The sequence below is a fragment of the Petaurus breviceps genome, unplaced genomic scaffold, assembly GCF_028583685.1.
Source record: "Petaurus breviceps papuanus isolate PSGF00001 unplaced genomic scaffold, PetGlider_PUasm1.0 688, whole genome shotgun sequence".
In the NCBI taxonomy this organism is placed as follows: Eukaryota; Metazoa; Chordata; class Mammalia; order Diprotodontia; family Petauridae; genus Petaurus; species Petaurus breviceps.
Window position 1 is genome coordinate 11,626,751 of NW_027186457.1, and position 21,066 is coordinate 11,647,816.

The 21,066-nt window shown below is 39.2% G+C and overlaps 1 protein-coding gene across 1 annotated transcript in view; it reads right to left on the bottom strand.

Moving 5' to 3' along the window:
* DNER (delta/notch like EGF repeat containing) overlaps positions 1-21,066 on the bottom strand; it is a 356,232-nt gene that overhangs the window by 156,175 nt on the left and 178,991 nt on the right. Inside the window, exon 5 of the mRNA XM_069104612.1 lies at positions 12,597-12,742. Coding sequence (XP_068960713.1) covers positions 12,597-12,742 — 146 coding nt within the window. The remainder of the gene's footprint in view (positions 1-12,596; positions 12,743-21,066) is intronic.

Consider the following 21,066-nt stretch of genomic DNA (forward strand, 5'->3'; position numbering starts at 1 on the left):
CACACACACACACACACACACACACACACACACACACACACACACACCCTACCCATTTGATCATAAGATCCCCGAGGTCAGGGTCTGTGTCATTTTCCTCTTTTGTGTCTCAAGGGACTACTACAGGCCTCTCATATAGTCAGCACGTAAGGAATACTGGTTGAATTAATGGAATATTAGTACAGATCTCACCTCTTACAAGCAAAAGAAGCAAAACCGTCACACTCATTTAAACACGTACCTCTCTTGGGCAAAGTCATTAAAGTGTTTCATTCACATTGTCTCAAAATCAGTTTGCTGTTTTACAGACTAAAAGACATAATAAAAAGCAGTTTGGGTCTGTTTTTCCCCAAGAGGGAAGAGAACACAAACCCCAAAGATAACCTTTTTATTTCCCGTGGGGTAAAAGTCTAGTCAGAGCACTATTCCTGTATTCAAAAGTTATATATGTAAGTCTAAACATTTTTATGATCACTAGTCTACAATTTGCAGAATCATGAAAAATGATTGTTTCTTCTCTCTTGACAGATTCAAAACAATAATGTCCTTTGAACAAATGACTCTCTGTAGGATTTAGGGGCACACAGTTAGCTTGGTCTTCAAGCAGAATTCATTCCAAAGTAATTTCATTTGAACAAAATCTCCCAAATCATAAATGTGCTTTGAAAGGTCGGGACAAGTACAGTCCCTATGGTGCCGTGTTTCTAAAGCATTTTAATCTGGTGCCTTGTTTTCATTTCATCAAATGGTCAAACACTGCACATAGCAACCACCCAGGCAGGGGGCTGCCATCTTTGGGTTGTAATTTTCTAAGTACAGTCTGGTGTTTGGAGCAAGGAAAGAAAAGTGTGTAGACATTATGCAATCCTCTGCACTAACATGTCAGCTTTAGACAGTCATTAACTATAAACAATAATGGCTTAACTTATGAGACTACATTTTGGTTCTCTGAATAATGGCAATGAGGAATGAAGATGCAGGATGGATTGTCTATTTTATAAAACAATTGCTTAGTAATTACTCCTTTTAAATATTCATTACAAGTGGATTAAATGTGTGATATTACATTTTAATTCAGTTAGGGTTATAATCCTTTCAGATGTTTTCTACAACATTTAAGGAAGACTTTATTTTTAAAAAATATATACCATAAATTTGTTATAATTCAAACTCAAATCAATCAAACTGGAAAGTATTTATTCTTAAATCTCTATATGGCAAAATAGGTGTTGGTGATGATGATGTTCAGTCATTTTTTGTCATATCCAACTCTTCATGATCCCACTTGGGTCTTTTTGGCAATGATACTGGAGTGGTTTGCAATTTCCTTCTCCAGCTCATTTTACAGATGGGGAAACTGAGGCAAACAGGGTTAAGTGATTTGCCTAGGGTTATACAGCTAGTAAGCGTCTGAGGCCAGGTTTGAGCTCAGAAAGATGAATCTTTCTGACTCCAGGTCTAACACTCTAATGCACTGTACCATCTAGCTGCCCCAATGATCATTTGACCATGTTATCTCCTTAGTCTTTTATGCTATCTCTCCTACTTTTCACTGGTAATAATCTAGTATGAAAATTCTATTCTTGCTATCATCACTTCCTCACCACCCACACACTTTTCAATACTTGCAATCCCATTTCTGATCCCACAAGTATTTCTATTTTAAATACTTTATTAACTTCTGATTTACATCATTAATTTCCACCAGATTTTGAGTTACAAATTTTCTCCCTGTTTTTCCCCTATCCCCACTCAAGAATAGCAGTCTCACAGGCTATGCCCTCCTCCATTCTGCTCTCTCCCATATCTTCTCCCATACTCCCTTAGACTTTTTCAGTAGGGCATGGTGGATCTCTATGCCCCAGTGCCTGTATATCTTCTTTCCCAATTACATGTAAGATAGTATTAATAATAGTATATATACATATATAAAATTTTAAACATTTGATTTTAAATCTTTGAATTCCAGATTCATTCCCTCCCTTCCTTTTCACCCACCCTTACTGGGAAGATAAGCAGTTCAGCATAGGTTGTACATGTGCAGCTAATGCAAAACACTAACATAGAAGATATATTGTAAAAGACTGACTATACTTCCTTCCCTCCCACTTCCCACTTATTCTATTCTCTACTTTGATCCCATCCCTTTTCAAAAGTGGGTGCTTCCAACTTCCCTCCCCCACAGCCTGCCCTCCCTTCCATCATCCCCCCTCTCATCCCTTCCCTCTACTTTCCTGTAGGGTGACATACCCTATTTAGTGTGTATTTCATTCCCTCCCCGAGCCAAATTCAGTGAGAATAAGGTTGACGCATTCCCTTTTGCCTTCCTATTCTTCCCCTCCATTGTAACCCTTTTCCCTTGTCTCTTCTTTATGAGATAGTTTACCCCATTCTGTCTCTCCCCATCTCCTCTCATTATATTCCTCTCACCTCTTAATTTCCCCTTTTAATAATCATCCCTTCCTATTGAATTGGTCCCGTGCCCTCTATCTATGTATACCTGTAAGCATGTATATACACACATTCACACATGTATTTGTATGCCCGTATGCTCTCCGATATATATCCGATCCCACAAGTATTATAAAACTGTTCTCTAAAGGGTACTAATTCATGACTCAAAGACTAAATCTGATAAATTTTTCTCTTCATCATCCTTGGTTTATTCTTAATTCTTGATACTGTTGATCACTCTTTTCTCCTAAATATCCTACCTTGGCTTGCACGACATTGTTCTCTCCTGATTCTCCTACCTGTCTGACTATTTCTTCTCAGTTTCTATAGCAAGTCTACCATCCATTTCTCGCCCCTTCAGCCAGAAATTTCTTAAAGTTCTGACTCTGTCATGTACCTTAAAATCCAGCAACACTCATCTTCTTGTTGTACCCTTTAAAAGACTGTGTTCCCAAAAATAAAGCATGCATACAAGTTTCCTCCCCTTGTCTCGTATGCACTACCCACCCAACAGCCCAAGTTCTGAGTCTTCTCTCCATCCCTAATATACCTAGAACAATTATCACTTACTTGCCTCCTTGAATCCCTACCTCATATTAAAGAAAGTGTGCCAAAAGACCTAGTACAGTTTAAGCTTTAGTAGCTTAAAAGTGAGTCTTTGGGGAAAGCCTGCACTTTACTGGGGACATGTTGTCTCCTCTACTACTAAACCCCTCCCCCCGCCCCAACCCGTGACTGTTTTGTCTTTCACTCTAGCTCCAGTGCCCACTGTAATGGCTAAGAAACAGAAAGGCAGATCAGTGGAACACAACAGACCTATAATTTACAGCAGCGAATAAATAAAGTTACCTGGTATTTGACAAGTGTAAAGGCAAGATTTTGGGGTAAGCATTGGTTATTTGGTTAAAATTGTTGGGAAAATTAGAAAGCAGTATGGCAGAAATTTAGCATAGATCTTACCAAGATAAAGTCAAAATGGATACATGACCTAGATACAAAGAGAGATAATACAAGAAAACCTGAAAAACATGGAACATATTACTTACCAGACTTTTGGATAGGTTTATGAGCAAATGACAGAGAGAGCAGAGTGAGATGTAAAATGGATAATTTTGATTGCATTAACTGTGATAGGAATTTAATAAGTGTTTAATTGACTTTAACATCTCTACCACCTTCATTTCCATCATAATAAATCTTCAGTATGGTTTTAGATTGCTATTCCTTGCTATCCCAAATGTGTGTGTGTTCTGTCAATATGGTGTCTCACCTCAATGATTGCTTTACTAAATATGAATCATCCAGTCTCCACAAAACGTAGCCACATTACCTGCTTCAAAGGGAAGGTTTGTCTTTTAACCAGAGCAATAGTGCCTGGGAATCTAGACCCAACAGAATCAGAACTGCAGTGATCTCTAAAGGTACCTATGAGGAAGGCAATGTACTAATTGCCAACTGCTTCTTCAGCCCTAAGTGCTATTGTCTTGGGTAGAGACATGTGATTTCATCAGCATAGGGACCTCCCAGTGTGGAAACTTCTTCCATTGATATAGTTGGCAACTAGTCTCTAACTAATCATCCTAGAATCTAAGAGAGTTGATGAGGGTGCTGAGAGATTAAATTACTTTCCTGAAGTGAGAAAGCTAGTATAGATGAAGGGTAAGGCTTGGACCCAGGTCTTCCTTACTTCAAGGCTATTCCTCTGTCTGTTATGCTATACTGCCTCTGAGAGATATAAAAATATCTTCCTCTGTTTCTGAATGGACTCTCCCTGCCACCCTCTAGTCTACCTTCTTACAACCCTACTATAGCAAAATGTCTTTGTAAGGTCTGAAAATGGCCTTTTTACAATGAGATTACATTTTAATAAGGATCTTTTCAATTAGTTCTAATTGTGGCCTGCGAATCATATCTCTTAGATGTCTCTTCAGATGAGTGAAATATTAGCTCTATTACAGCCCGTCAATGTACTACTATTAAAAGTTAAAAAGGCAGACTAGTTATCATTTCAAATCAACAAGATGATCAAAAATGTGGATGGCATGGAAGAGAGAACCAATTTCTCAAATTATTCTGGTCCATTTCTTTTTGACAAATAAGAGAAAGAGTTGGTAATGGTATCTTAGTTTCTTTCTTAAGTGACTATTACATTTTTCCTGAATCCAGTATATGTGAGATTGGCATAATAATGGCTTAGAGAAGAAACTGTTTCTAATCCATTATTCTAGATAACCACACTCATCAGTCATCTTCTGCACTCTCATATTCACCAAGTGTTGCTCAAATATTAGACATCTGGTTTTCCATCAGGACCTCGGGATGACTAATCTGGTAGTACACTTATGAGTCAAACTTCCTCTATGACCACTCATGACCACAATCTTGGGATTAGAAATAATCATTGGTAAACCAGGACTGAGGAATGTTAGTCTGACTAATTATGGTGCAAATTAAATTGGAAAAAAAAAGCAAAATAACTTAACCATCCAAACATTTCAAAACAATAACTTTTTATTAATAACTTTTATTTTTATATTTTGCTCCCTCCCCCCCCCACAACATACACACACACAGAATCATCCCCATAACAATGAATAAAACAGATGGGGAAAACCAGTCCAGCATAATTAAAAGAGGATGGAAATGATGCTGGGAGAAAATGTCTCATCACACGGTTTATGCAATTAACCTTGGTGATGAAGTAAGGAGAGAAGGCCTTCAGAGTAACTACCAAGTAAGACTTTGATCACGAATAGGAAGCTGTGACTTATAGTGGGAAGAGTAGAGGAAGCAGTTTTTTTTATAAAGAAGTAAAAACTAAGAAGAAATTCTCACCTTACTGTGGACTAAAGAGAAGCTTCAGAGTAATGATCTTTCCAAAAATGTTAATGTTGAGCATTAACAAAAAATGACCCATACTTTTCAAATATGAAGTGTCCTCTGGTCCAACAAAATATGACCAGAAAAAAACAAAGTTGGTTTATCTTGATAAACTAAAATAAATAATGTTACTAAATAAGGTCCATCCAAAACTCGTGGCTGTTTCACCTTGAGAGAAGACTTGATGTGAGACTATAATTCCACAAAGACTAATTAAGTGACTCCCGTAAGGCAAACGTTGTGTTAGGGAAAGCAAACCGTGTAGATGAGACAGCCCCTTCCCTCAAGAAGCTTATGGTCTAGTAGGAAAATAAGATATCATTTATGGATAATTATACAATATTACATAAAAATTACATTTGAAATTTATAAACAGTGCTATGAGAAGGCTGAAGAAGAAGGTAACTAGAAGAGAAGAAAAGAGAAGGTTTCCCAAAGGACCTGGCATTGGAGTTGCCTTTTCAAGGAAGGATGGTGATTCGACAGGCAGAAAAAGAGGAGGGAGGATCTTGCAAGCAGAGAAATCAGTGTAAGCAAAGGTGCAGAAGCTAGAGAGTACTACACACAATGCAGGGACAAAGGGTGGTTCATTTTCACCAGGATGCAAAGTGTGTAGAGAGGAGTCATAGGAGATAACCAAAGAAAAGGAGGTAGAATGCCACATTATAGAAGACCTTGAATACCGGACAGAAGAGTTGCAACTTTCTTTGACAATCAATAGGGAGCCATTGAGGATTTTTCAGAAGAGGCATGCCCCGATCTCTAGAGAAGAAAGACGACTCTAGCACTAGATTATTCTAGATCAGGGGAGTAAAGGCAAAAACACCTGTAGGCAGGCTCCTGCAATACCCCAGGTGGCTGGCAATGAGGGCCTGTAACTAGGACAAAAGTCAGCAGAAACAGAGAGAAAGGATAGATTTCAAAGATCCTGCCAAGGAAACAGTAGCTGCTCATGTTTACCTAAAAGCAAAAGTTCTGCAAAGCACTTTCCTCCCACCAGCCCTGTGGGACACAGACTGCAAGCATCCTTCTCCCCACTTACAAGATGTAGAAAATGAGACTCTGACCCACGGTGACACAGCTACTAACTGTCCCACTACAATGGGATTCAACACCAAGTGTGGTAACCCCAAGTCTAGCATTCTATATCCGATTTCACTCTTCCTCTTGGCAATTAATTCAATACAAGAGGTGGAGAAGAGTGAGTCCAAAAGAACTCAAGGTAATGAACATGGGAGCAAGATAGAGGGTGATAACATAACAAATATTGATAGCAGGAGGAGCAAATTTAGGAGGAAAAATAAGCTTAATTGGGGATATAAGGCTGTAATATCATAGATTTACAGCTGGAAGGGACATTAGAGTCCATTTATTCAAATCCCCTTATTTTAGAGATGAGGAAAAATTAGGCCTATAGAGGTTAAATGACTTGCCCATCCATAGTATCAGAGTTGGGACTTGAACCCAGATCCACAGACTCTGTGATCTTTCCATTGTAGCTGATAGGACATCCAGGCAGATGTGTGCTGGTCCAGAGGTCAGATGAGAGGTCAAGACTAAGAATAAATATTTCAGACTTATCCTCATATAGACGTAGTTGAAGACATGAAGGTGAATGGAATTTGCCAAGGGAGCGAATTTGGAAAGAAAAGAGAAGAAAACTAAGGAGAGAATACCCATGTAAAAGGACGAGGAAGAGGACAAAAATCCGAGAGGACCCAGAAGGAACAATTGGGAGTGCCATGTCTCTGAAGCAAAGTGGAAAGAAATTATCCAATATGAGAGGTAATGATCAATGGTATCAGGCTAAAGAAGAGTATCAAGAATGAGAAAAGGTCATTAGATTTGGTGATTAAGAAGGTCATTGGTGACCTTGGAGATAACAGTTTTAATAGTGTTGGAGCAAGGATGAGGAGATTGGGTAAGGTCCCTTTTAAAGGGATTCTATGAAAAAAAAAGTACTGGCCCATAGGGTCTTTGTTATTTTCTGAGTAAAAGGAAAAGTGCCGAGGGGTGGCTAAGTGGCACAGTGAATAGAGCACCGACCCTGGAGTCAGGAGGACCTGAGTTCAAATCTGACCTCAGACACTAAACACTTACTAGCCATGTGACCTTGGGCAAGTCACTTAACCCCAATTGCCCTGCCTCTCCCCCCTCCAAAAAGCAAAAAAAAGGAAAAGTGCCAGGCTTAGAGTCAGGGAGAACTAACTTCAAATCCCATATCCAACAGTTAGTAGCCATGTTACCTTGATCAAGATAATTAGCTTCTATAAGTAGATTTCCTCATCTAAAAAATTGGATCAATTGATCTGTAAGGGGTTGGATCAACTGATCTCTAAGGTCCCTTCCAGCTTCATATAGGAGTCAGAGGACATGTGTTCAAGTCTGATGTTCAAAGTCCCCCACCTCCATTGCTTACTACTTGTATGACCTTAAGCAAATCCTTTAAGTCCCTGGATATTAGTCCCCCCCATCTGATAAATGAGAGGGTCAGACGAGATGACCTCTGAAGTCTCCCCCTTGCAGCTCTCTATTAAGTGACTATGATCTTTCCCAACAGTAAGCCCAGTTCTCTGCACTCAGTGGATACTAAATGGAACTGATTGATTCTGGCTTGGATTCGGTCCATTGTTTGCTCATTTTATATCTCTAATTCTACCAGTTCCACCACGATCTCCAGATGCTTCTGATTCAATGCAATTCAATTGTACTATTAAATATCAACAATGTGCCAGATGCCATGCTAAACAATATGTATGTATACTCGTGTGGCTCTGAGATCTCACAGACTGAGATGTTTCCTCCAGCAACACAGGTCACAACCTGTCCATGCCTATCACCCCCTGTCTTGTCCATAGAGCTTTGCCATAGGGAGTCCACCCAATGCAATGGAGGCTGTCTATGTCTTTTCCTCACATCCTGAGGATACTTGTAGCAGCAAGCACCCTAGCATACCCAAGAAGGCTACTAGCACCGGTTCTTAGATCTGCTTTTCTAAAGGAAAGCAACTCAAAATGGGTTAACAATCTTACTTTAATCAATCAAATATACATCATTTATCTAGTTCAGGGGAAAAAGTCAGCACCCTGGGGACAGGTAGATGGCGCAGTGAATAGAGCACTGGCCCTGGAGTCAGGAGGACATGAGTTCAAATCTGGCTTCAGACACTTGACACACTTACTAGCCATGTGACTTTGGGCAAGTCATTTAACACCAATTGCCCTCCAAAAAAAAAAAAACAAAAAAAAAAGTCAGCACCCTGAACTTCTAGCTGCCTGACCATTACATCCATACCTAGTCAGTTACCAGAGAGGGAAGCACCAACATCTGGGTTTTCAAAGCCAGGGGGCTCAATGGCTGCCCAGAGTCTCATCTGGTCAAATCACACAACTCTTCCCAAAGTGAGCCCCAAAGCAAAGCCTCACATCAGGGTATATATAGCCTTCTCCTGGGTCAGAGAATGTCACAACCCTCTTGACCCAGTGCCCAGTCACACAGCATCAAGGTGTGGGCATTCCTGAAAAACAAGCCTCCTGCCACAGGCTCCATGTGACCACATTCAGCCTTTAAGGGGGCAGAGTATATTTTCAAATTGGGGAAGGTTCTCAGAGTCACTTAAGCCTATCAAAGGGCCTAGGGGCAGGGAAGATCATCAGATTGCCATTGCCATACTCTCACCACATGATCAGCCTATATGCTCTTCCTAACTTACATTTTCCTGATAATTATATTTTACTCCCCAAAGAGGCAGTGTGGTATAATGGAAAGAGTACTGTAAAGTCAGAAAACCTAGTTTGGCTATGTTCCACTTCTATCACCATAACTTCTCTGGGCCTGAGTTTCCTCACCTATAGAATGAGGGGTGAAGCTAGATGACTTCTTAGTTTCCTTCCAGACCTAAACAGATGAGGCTATGATCCTACAGTAGCTATGTGGCAGAGTATCTAGAGTGTTAGACTTGGAGCCAGGAAGGTCTGAGTTCAAATCTTGCTTCTGACTCTTACCAGTTGTGTGATCCTCTCTTGGTCTCAGTTTCTTCACCTATAAAATAGAGGTTGGACTCAATGGTCCCTAAGGACTCTTCCAGATCAAAATCTATGATCCTATGTTCTTCAAAGTTCTTCATGTTGCAGCCTGTTCACACCTACCATTAGATGGTCCATTATGCTCTCTCTGATATACCACTGGGGCTGCTCAAGGGGCTTACAATCACCATTGCCCATAATGAACAGCTTTTCCTAAGGTTTTGGTGGAGTTCTTTTTTTTTTTTTTACCACAGTCAGAGAAAAGCACTGAATATCCTCTCCTTTGCTACCGGGCATATTGATTAATGAGGTTTCCTCAAGGAGAGAGAAGAAAATCTTCCAAAGTGGCTGAGAAATAAGACAGTGGACTCTAAAATCCACTTTATCTAGTGGAAAAGAAATCTTCTCCTTGGGCTTCTTCCACCTTTTGGCCTCAGTCCCGTCCATCTGCCCCAAGGCAAGAATATCTTCTGGCTCTGGCTTTCATTTGTGCTCATTTTCATCTCTTGGACAAAGCTTTGGAGTCACGACAAAGCCACAGCCATGGCCTAATTCTGCCCCCTACAGATGATTTCTTTCAGTAACGTTATATTAAATTGTATCAAAATATTATTGTTGGTATAATTCACTTTTTGTTGGTGGTGCTGTTTGTCCTTCATTCTCAAAGAAGACCATAACATCAGGAAGGTGATCCCATGACTTGAAAGTGAATTGGATTTAAGTGAGGGGCAGTGTAGTGGCAATGGAAATTTGAAGATCTTCCCTGCCCCTTAATAAGCCTAAGGAAATTTGAAGACCTTCCCTGATTTGAAGATCTTCCCTGCCCCCCCCCCTCAATTGGCTGAATGTAATCACACGGAAACTGTGGTGGGAAGAGTTTGCTGAAGGGTAGAGAGGAGCCCACAGAAAGCTGGGAGTCAAAGCAGCTAGACTGAGGGAGGAGAAAGGACAGCTGGCAAGCCGACGGGCTTATGAGTAAATGTTTGTGGGAAGGTTAAAGGATGGTGTAGCTCTCTGCTACATTGTGGTATATTAACTTCTATGTTGCTATAATGGATTCAGTTTCCTGGTGTTGGGATTCAGTTTTCTGGTGTCTGAATAAATGTTTTGCTTCTGTCTTCTATATGGAGAATCTGTTATAGCTTGCAATTGAGTACTATGCCAGCATATTTACAATTGCTGTCACCACTGTGAATATTGCATTGGCATTACAGAGGGCTGTGCAAAGTCACACATTAATGTGTTAGCTAATAATGTAACACAATATTAAATTGCAAGATACAATTTATACAAATACAAAATATCAGCTTTGTAGATTGTTGGAGCTGGAAAGATCAGCTTGTCCAAACCCCTCCTTTATTGATGAAGCAACAGCCCCAGAGGGATGAAGTAACTGAGGTTACCCAGAAAGTGGTTCAAGCAGGATTCAAGTCAGCTCACCTGGCTCCAGATACAATGCCCTCCCCCACTGGGCCTAGTTACATCTCCTATACTAGGCTTCCTCTCCCAATTCTCATTGTTGCTGATTTTGACATGTTCAGCTATTCCAATAAAGAACTTCATAAGCTGCTATCTCTAAACCCAGAAAATCATGCCTATTTTTCTTTCTCAAATTTTTTATCTTAATGGATATCTTGTTTTTATATCCCTGGGGCAGCTGGGTGGCACAGTGAATAGAGCACCAGCCCTGGAGTCAGGAGGACCTGAGTTCAAATGTGGACTCAGACACTTGACACACTAGCTGTGTGACCTTGGACAAGTCACTTAACCCCAACTGCCCTGCCCTCCCCCCTCCAAAAAGAAAAAAATATTATATCCCTTCATTTCTGAATATATCCTACTTCCACCCTTTACCCTTTAACACATATGAGGCAACAATGTAATGGACCTGGAATCAAGAAGCCTGGCATTCAAATGAAGCCTCAGATCCTTATCAGGGTGACCCTGGGCAAGTGACTTAACTTCTGTGTGCCTCAGTTTCCTCAACTGTAAAATGGCAACAATAATAATAGCATCTACCTCACAGGGTTGTTGGGAGAATCAAAAGAGATAATATTTATTTATTTAAGCAATCAGGGTTAAGTACCTTGCTCAAGGTTACATGGCCAGTTATTTCTGGGTGTGGTGCTAAGTATCTGAGCCCAGATTTGATCCCCAGGTCATCCCGACACTGGAGCCGGTGCTCTTACTCACTGAGCCACCTGGCCACCCCTAAGAGATAATATTTATATGCACATTGTAGGAACTATAGAAATGCTTGTTCTCTTCTTATCCTAACACAGATTAAAAAGAAAGGTTAATAAAAGCAATTCAGAAAAACCATCACATCAACTACTCCCGAGAGCATATGCAATATGCCATACCCCTTGTCCTTAACTTGGTCATTCTAGTTACCTAGTGTTCATTCTCATTTTTTTTGTCCTTTCCGTTCACATTGTGATAGCAATCCTGGTTTTGTTCATTTCATCATGAATCAGTTCATACAAGTTTTCCCATGCTTCTTTAAATTCTTATATGTTCATTTCTTTTGATGGAGAAATATCCCATTATATCTATGTACCACAATGTGTTTAGCCATTCCCCCATGGGTGGCTCACTAGTCTGTATCCAAGTTTTTGCTACCACAAAAAGTGCTCCTATAAATATTTTGGTGTATATGAGACCTTTCTTTGACCCCTTTGAGTTATATGATGCCCAGTACTGAGACCTCTGGGGGAAAGAGGGCATGAACGAACCCTGTTTTTCTTGGGTGGTTGCTGTTTCATCAGCAGACAAGAGTAGCATAGGATGAGAAGCCATGGAAAGGCCAATATCAGTGAACTAGAAGAAATACTTGCAATAGTTGTAATGAGCAAGTTAGAAGAAGGGCACTAATATGAGATGGCAAAGGGGGAAAATGGATATTCAAAGTAGAATGGGATCCTTTAAAAGTAGTGAGCTCCCTGTCACTAGATGTGTTCAAACAGAAGCTGGATAATGAAATATTAGCAACATGGTAGAGAGGAGTCCTGCATTAGGGGGGGAAGCTGAACTAACAGACCTCTAAAGTCCTTTCTACCTTCATGATTCCATGAACTCTCATCATGAATAATCAAAAGAAAGGAGACAGAAGGTGTATGTGTATATTATTTCAAAAATCTGCACATGTAATCGTAGATGCAAATGGAAACAAAAACATATCAGATTTTTAACAATGAATATACACTGTTTAAAATAGAAAAGTTCCCCTTTCCTCACCTCTGCTGGTGTAGTGGTACATTTTCCCTTTCCAGAGCACTGCACATCATGTGACTTGCTGTCCGCTGGCACACAGGTGCTGACCTTCACGACCACAGTCAAGCGTAAGGCCACGATGCATTTACTAACAGAGTCATTCACGAAACCTGAGAAGAAAGAACAATTTTTTTTTCCTTTGAGATAAGGTCAGATAAACTGTCACTAGCAGGATAGAAAACATTATCAAAGTAGTATTCTAGTCTGGCAAAGACTAAATTTAACATAGCAGGTGATCAATAAATATTATGTTGATTAACATTTCATTTGGTCATTGATTCTCTGGTTTTAAATGATATAATTAAGCCCACTAATTCAAGCAGGATACAGCAAGGGTTACAGAATTATAGAATCTCAGTGTGTAAAAGGACCTCAGAGATCATGCAGTCCAACCCAAGCCTGACCAAGAAGCCCCTCTACAACATACCATGCTAATGGCTGTAGACCGTTTGCTCAAAGCCCTCTAATGAAGAGGAGCTCACCATCACCTAAGGTTGTCGGACAACTCCAACAACTGGAAAGCATTTACTTTCAAGCTTAAAAATTTGTCTCTTTGAGCTTCTACCCACTGTTTCTCATTCTCGTGCTTGGTGCCAAACAGAGCAAGGCTAATTCCTTTACCATGTGAGAGTGCTTCAAATATATTTAAATCTACATTGTCGTTTGGCGGTAGTACTGAGGAAAACAACCAGAAGCATTTTTCTGAACTGAGAAAAGGTAATTACATCAGTGAAACCTGATTGCACCATGTTGGTAGATTTCTAATTTTCTCATCAAAACCCCTCATTTATCCATGTACATTTCCTAACTTCAAAATAATGTACTGGTTTATTTCCTGTGTACTAGACAATCAATGTTTAAGACCATGGCACATCCCATCCAATCACCTCAGGTCTCCTCATGTTCAAGAGTAACTAGGCTGGCCAGACTGACTGGTGGGGCACTAACACGGATCATTAAGCTGGCTAGGATGGCCAGCCTGGCTATGCTGCAGCCTGGTCATGTAATGCTTCTAGAATGACCTCTGATGAGATTTGGAAAACGTCTTGTCCCTATGGTAGTTGAGTCACTGCCCAGGAGTGAACTGCTTCACAGCTAATAAGACCTGACTTCTGCACTTACCTTCCTATGTCACAACTATCGCCCCTTCTCCACCTTGTCAAATTCCTTCCCAAGTTATCCCTGTGGGGAGGCAGGGTCAGATAAAGGCATCTTTTATTTGTTCATACCACTTCAGTCCATTTTTGATGGTAAGCTTTCCAGAAATCACAACTTCACCAATTTAACTTGCTTATACAGCATGGGGCAGCAACCCAGAAACTGACAGACATGTCATAAACACATTTAATGAAGTCAATAATGGTTCCACAGCATTCCCTCCATTTCAATGGGTCCCACTTATCACTCCTTTTAAGCCAGAATGGGAGGTCACTAAAACACATGTATTAGACCTTGTCAACTTGTCATTTGAGTTTCATTTCACACTGTAATGGAAAAGTGCATTGTGAGAAATTCGGTGGAAAATATTAAAAATAAAAATAGACTTTCTACATATTTTTCCTTTTTTATTCTTTTTTAAAAAATATTTCAGGAAAGTAATGTTTGATGAGGTCTCTGTTATTCCCACTTCCTATTCCTTAATTGAAATCACAAGCCTGCTGTCTTAATTAGTTGAAGTGAATTAACAACTATTTATCACTGGAAACAGGACATCATGAAGCATTAAAAATTAACAAGAAGGAACCACAGGAGGAATGGTCTATCTTTTAAGGTATACTCAGTTGGTTTTGGTCTTTAAGAATGTCAATAAACAAAATGGCAAAAGGAAAGAGTAAAACATCATGACTGTTTTCTCATGACCTAAGGGTCAAGCAACCTTTCAGTGGGAAGTGGAGAGATAATTACTACTTCACAAGGGGAATACAGGGACAGTAAGGTCTTTTGAAAAAGATCATAAAGTTGTGCCCATTGGTAGAATGGGCACACTTATACACTGTAAATGTCACTTTGAACTGCAGACTTCCTGGACAGGAAAGATGGGGAGAGCTGGCTTTTTCTACTTTTACGATGTTTCTTTTACATAGAAATAACTATCCTAGGTCAGTGTTAAGGGCCACCCAGGTTAGTCCCAAAGGATAATGTCAAAAAGAGGGTAGAGTTATCAATCCTCACATAAGCTTTCAAAGTCCCAAGGATCCTACATTTAGGTCTAGAAGGAATCATAGAGGCTGGCAAATCTAAGCCCTTCATTTTATAGCTGATAAAATGGAGGGACCATGAGTTGAAATGAGTTGCCCAGGATCACACAACAAGAAAGTGCCAATTCTAACTTGTCTTCCTGATTCAAAGTCCAGAATTCAATTCATTATGCCCCCTAGCTGCCCCCCTCAATATAGCTAAACTCCTCTTAGCCACTGATGGCCTTAAAATCCATAGGGTTACCTAAATCTCTTGCCAATTCATTTTTATTTCCTGAAAACTGTAGTCAGAGAGGAGATTTCTAGACTCTGGGGATGTTCTACCAGGGGTGGGGAACCTGCAGCCTCAAGGCCACATGTCACCTTCTAGGTACTTGGGTGTGGCCTTTTAACTGAGTCCAAGTTTTACAGAATAAATATTTTTATTAAGGGGATTTGTTTGTGAAGTTTGGATTCAGTAAAAGGGCCTCACTTGAGGACCTAGAGGGCCACATGCGGCCTCAAGGCTACAGGTTCCCCACCCCTGTATCTAGTCCATTCAGAGATGAAAGTTTTGAAAGAGGTTGAAGTCTAATCTGTGACATCCCTGGTAAATAATTGAAGTAGAAGGGAAATTAGGGGCTGGGAGATGGGCAGTTCAAAAAACCATGAAGACAGAATGTTAGCTAGGGCATCCAAAGAAACACAGAGGTCTCCAAAGGTGATGGCATGTGAAGGAATGGAGAGGATCATTTAAAGCCAAGAGTCAAGATAATAGAGAATGGTGGGACAGTGACCAGAAAGTCAGATCAGAATTGAGCTATTGATTGGGAAGGAGTGGTATAGATGAATGGCACAAGTATTAAAGCATCATGATGGCAAAGGAAATGTTTGGAAGTGGATGTGGGACACAAGAAATAGACCAATTCTCTATGCAGGCCCTACAACAGGGAAGCTGGAGGACAAGGCAAGGAGAAGAATGGGCAGTAATCAGCTGGTAATTCAAAGTCCTCAGAGAAAAATCAGCTCTCTGTTCATGGTTATTAAAAAAAATCAAATATCAAATTCACTCTCAAAGACAAAGGTCTACTAACATTGAGTACATCCATTACAGAACAGGAACCAAGTTTTAGAGTAGAAAGGGACTTCAGAAACCATCTAATAAAACCCTGTGATTTTACAGATGAGGAAACAAAAGTGCATAGATATTCAGTGATGCCCCAAAATCACAAAAGCAGCATCAACAACAGGATTCAAACTCACCACCCAAACTCCAGAACGAGGGTTCCTTTGATTGTACCAATACATCTTTCCATTGTACTCTGCTGCCTTTATAAGAATGGGCCACAGTACATGGAAGTGTAAGTGAAAGTGTAAGAGGTACAAGATGGAGGGAAGTTTGCTAATTATGGACAGAGGGTTCTAAAGGAAATAGTAAAAGGGTCAGCCATGGGAAAATGTAATGTTAATGGAATCTGAAGATCTTTTATGCCAAGTAAGTAAGTAATTGTCAAGTAAGCAGGTACTTAGCACCTCGTATCAAGTTAACACCTTGTTTAAGCTATAAGTTAAATAATAACACAGAAGTAGTTAAGACCTTGGGAGGAAGTTGCTGATGTAACCGGAAGGGGCAGAAAAGGGTCCATTGACTCAGATATACAAAGATTATTATCCCCATTTTATAGATGAGAAAACTGAGGAAGAGAGGGTAAGAGGCTAAGATTTACCCAGCGTCACATACAATAAGTGTCTGAGGTAGGAGGTGAATTCAGCGTCCTAGCTCCAAGACTGTCATTCTTTCCACTAACCTCCAACTAGACTACAAATTCTGAGTCTAGTAACCATGACACATGAAGTGTTACTATAAAGTAATGGGGTCATTTTTAAAAAAATAAAATGTACCAGAAATCATGTGTTATTCTTCATATTCTGATGATTTTGTAACTGTTCAAAATTTTGTTGGAACTCCAGTAAACAGCAATTGTTTCCAGAGCCTGAGGAACATTGTTATAATAGTTCAAATCCAAGCTTACAGACTGAGTGACCTTGGACAAGTAACTGTGCCTCTCTGGGCCACAGTTTCCTCATCTTTAAAATGAGGGAATTATACCAACATTATAATTATAATATTAGAATTATAGGTGTTAAAATAACATCATTAGAATTGTAATAACATCATTATTACTGTTAATAACATTTATAGAGTGTTTTAACATTAGCAAAGTATTTTACAGATGAGACTGAAGAGAGGTTAGGTGACTTGCCCAGAGTCCCATAGCTAGCACATATCTAAGGCAGTATTCGAACTCAAGTCTTCCTGACCCCAACACTTTATCCACTGGGCCATCTAACTGTAAGAGATAATCCCTACAATCTCCTCCTACTCTAAATTGGTAATCCTGCTCTGGGGGGAGAAGGGGCAAGTATTTGTGTTTTGAGGGTATAATTTAATAATAATAATAATTTAGTAATAATAATGATTTAATAATATTATTATAACAGTAATAGCATTTATATAGCATTTAACTATATGCCAGGTCACTTCGATTTTTTGGAAACAGCCACAAGTCATTCAAAGTCAAGGCCCACCCCCAATTCAAACCCCGCTTTTCATTTTCTTTTTAAGCAAATCAACACCAAACTATAACTCAGAAAAAAAGCAAAAAACAAAAAGCCTCTGGGAAATGAACATACTACCACAATCTCATCTCTCTCCTTTTCAAAGAAAGTACATCAAATTTTGTCAGAAATATTTTTGTACATGTGTCTGAAAGAGAAATGACAATATCTAGCTTACTGGGTGAGATGTCAAAACCCTATATGGAATATGATGGATCCATTAATAGACCATGAAAAACTATGACAAGAATTATCCAGAAAAGGTACTGATATGGACTTACCTGTTATCTAGAAGAGGGGGTTTGGGAATGAGGGAGTTTGGATTTTGGGGGTAAGATTAATTAGCCAATATTTTCTTGGATATATTTAAGCATATTTCCATGCAAAAGCCATAATGTCATGGCTACACTTATATAGAAAACTATTTGCCTACATGGGGGTAGGGGTGGGTTCCAAGCCACTGTGAATGAATGATTAATATTTATTAATATACATTTATAAAATTAATCAATTAATATAAATTAATTAAAAATATTTATTACTTTGTGCCAAACACTGTTACAAAAACCACAATGAAGTGTGACAATGAAGTGAATCATTCCTAGACAAGAAATGACTCTATGTATGGGGCAGCTAGGTGGCACAGTGAGTAGAGCACCAGCCCTGGAGTCAGGAGGACCTGAGTTCAAATTTGGCCTCAGATACTTAACACTTACTGGCGGTGTGACCTTGGAAAAGTCACTTAACCCCAACTGCCCTCCAAAAAAAAAAAAGAAATTACTCTATGTGTTCCTAAGATGGTCATTACCCACATACTCCTTAATGATTTCATTCAATTCAATCTACTATGTGCAAAGGATAGGTTAGGCACTAAAGGCACTGATCTAGGTGCCCTGGTGTTAAACAGAGGACAAAGGAAATGAGGATGGAGAAACAGAAAAAGATATAACTAAGTGTTTTGATTTCTTTAATTGCATTACTATTTAAGTCACTACAATAATGAAGAAATCAACAAGCATTTATAAGCATCTACAAATAGCAGATATGTAGGCTGAGGAAATATACAAATAAAAATGCCTGAATTCAGTCGGCCTCCATTTAACTGTAGGAAACTATGTAAATGTATGTTAAGTATATGCAAAATAAATACAAGGTAATGGTGAGAGAGACACTAACAGCTGGGGAATCATGAAAGGTCTCAAGTAGGGGAGTGCTTGTGCTGAGCTCTGAAGGCAATGGGGGATTGAAAGAAATAGAGAAACTGGAGCCCAAGAAAGAACTCAAAAAAATATATTGGTAGCCTCAGCACCTAGCACCGTGCCTGACCCATAGGTGTAATAAGTGCTTGTTGAAATGAACCAAAGAGTCCAGTAAAGTAATTAAATTAGTAATTATAATTACATTGTAGAAATTTGTTTACCACAAGAACTATATATATATATATATATATATATATGTGTGTGTGTGTGTGTGTGTGTGTGTATATGTTTTTGGTCATAGGATTCATTTACATCACTTCCAACTGTATCTATTCAATAGAGAAACATAAAGTAATGAAGCAGCCTTTGGAAAGAGTAAATTTCATATGGTAATATTTAAAGGATTAATAATTTTATCAATGTGGGTAATCTCTCTATGCCTTAGTAGATGATACTAGCATAATTTTCTTTCACCAGAAAGTGTCTTCTTTCAATGGCACACACATAGTTGGACCTGTCCTCAAAGCCTTTCCGGCTTGATAGCCACCTCTCTATCCCAAACATGTGAGCCTTACTCCTTGTCTAGCCCCTAGAGAAGCTTAGATCTATGTCTCTTTTCTTCTTTCTTTTTTTTTTATTTTGTCTTTTTTTTCCCTTTTAGCTTTTGACACTAAATACCACAACCAGCAGCCCAACCCCAACTACCTGTCACTGCTTAGAGGCTCTTTCAAATTCAAACTTTCAAGTCACAGGTAAAGATTCTCTAAGAATCAGACTATACATTCTTTGATTTCTCTTTTTCATCTACTTCACAGGTTCATCCAAAAGAGCTTCTCAGGCAACTACTATGAAATATTTCTTGTCTCCTTTCTAAACAGGATCTCTAGTCCTAACTTTGATCTGAATTAGAATGAGTGACTTTCTTTCTATTACTATTTCTCCTCTTCTGCTCCATAAACTCTTAGGGAAGGGGAAGGGCATAAGAATTTATAGAGCACCAGCTATATACCAGGAACTTTATATACATATATATATATATTTATATATATGTGTGTGTGTTATTTGATCTTCACAACCCTTTGAGATGGGCACTATTATGATCTCCATTTTACAGTTGAGGAAACTGAGGTTTAATGACTTGCCCAGAGTCACAAAGATAATGTCTGAAGCCAGATTTGAACTCAGGTCTTCTTACAACAGAGCCAGCACTCTAACCATTGGGTCAACCAACTCTTCCCTATTGCCTCCACAATCAAATACAAAGTTCTCTGTCTGGCATGCAGAGCTCTTTACAACATGGTTCTTTCCTATCTTTCCAGTATTCTTAAATTCTCTTCCCTCTACACACTCTTCCAGTCACACTGGCTATTTGAGGTCCCTCACACACAACTCCAACCTCGCTCGGAAGCCTGGAATGCTCTCCCTCCTTACTTGGATCTCTTAGACTCCCTGACTTCCTTCAAGATTCAGTTGAAATGTAACCTTATGGAGGAGATCCTTCCTTCCAGATACTGGTGCCTTCTGCTCAAAGGTTTCCTGTATCTACTTTGAATGTATCTCATATACACTTAAATACATACATACATGTTGTCTCCCTTATTGGAATGTAAATTCCTTAAGGACAGTATCTGTGTTCATTTTTCTTTGTATCTGCAGAGATCAGCACAGTGCTTGGTATATACTAATCTCTTAATAAATGCATGTTGATTGATTTACCCTTTCTTCACCTCAGGACATCTGGAAGACAACAAAGTGGTGCCATAGTGCATGGAGTATGGGGCCTGGAATCAGGGAGACTCATTTTTCTGACTTCAAATCTGGCATCAGACACCTACTATCTGTGTGACCCTGGGCAAATCACTTAACCCTGTTTGCTTCAGTTTTCTCATGTGTAAAATGAGCTTGAGGAGCAAATGGCAAACCACTCCAGTATCTCTGCCAAGAAAACCCAAAATTTCTGACAGAGTCAATGACTGAAACAACTGAATAAGAACAACATCTCAGTAGCTGGAAATATACCTTTCTACATGCTGCAGCGTATTTTTTTCTGTGTATTTATATATATATATATATGTATGTATATATGTGTAAATACAAACACCTAGATAGATAGATATATTAGATAGAGACAGATAGACAGACAGATACATAGATAGATTAGATAAATAGAGAGATAGTCAAATAGAAAGATACATAGATAGATTAGATAGATAGACAGATACATAGATTAGATAGACAGACAGACAGACGTGTAGATTAGATAGACAAACAGATATATAGATTAGATAGATAGATAGATAGATACATAGATACATAGATACATAGATTAGATAGATAGACAGGCAGATACATAGATTAGATAGACAGATATATAGATTAGATAGATAGACAGATATGTAGATTATATAGACAGGCAGATACATAGATTAGATAGACAGA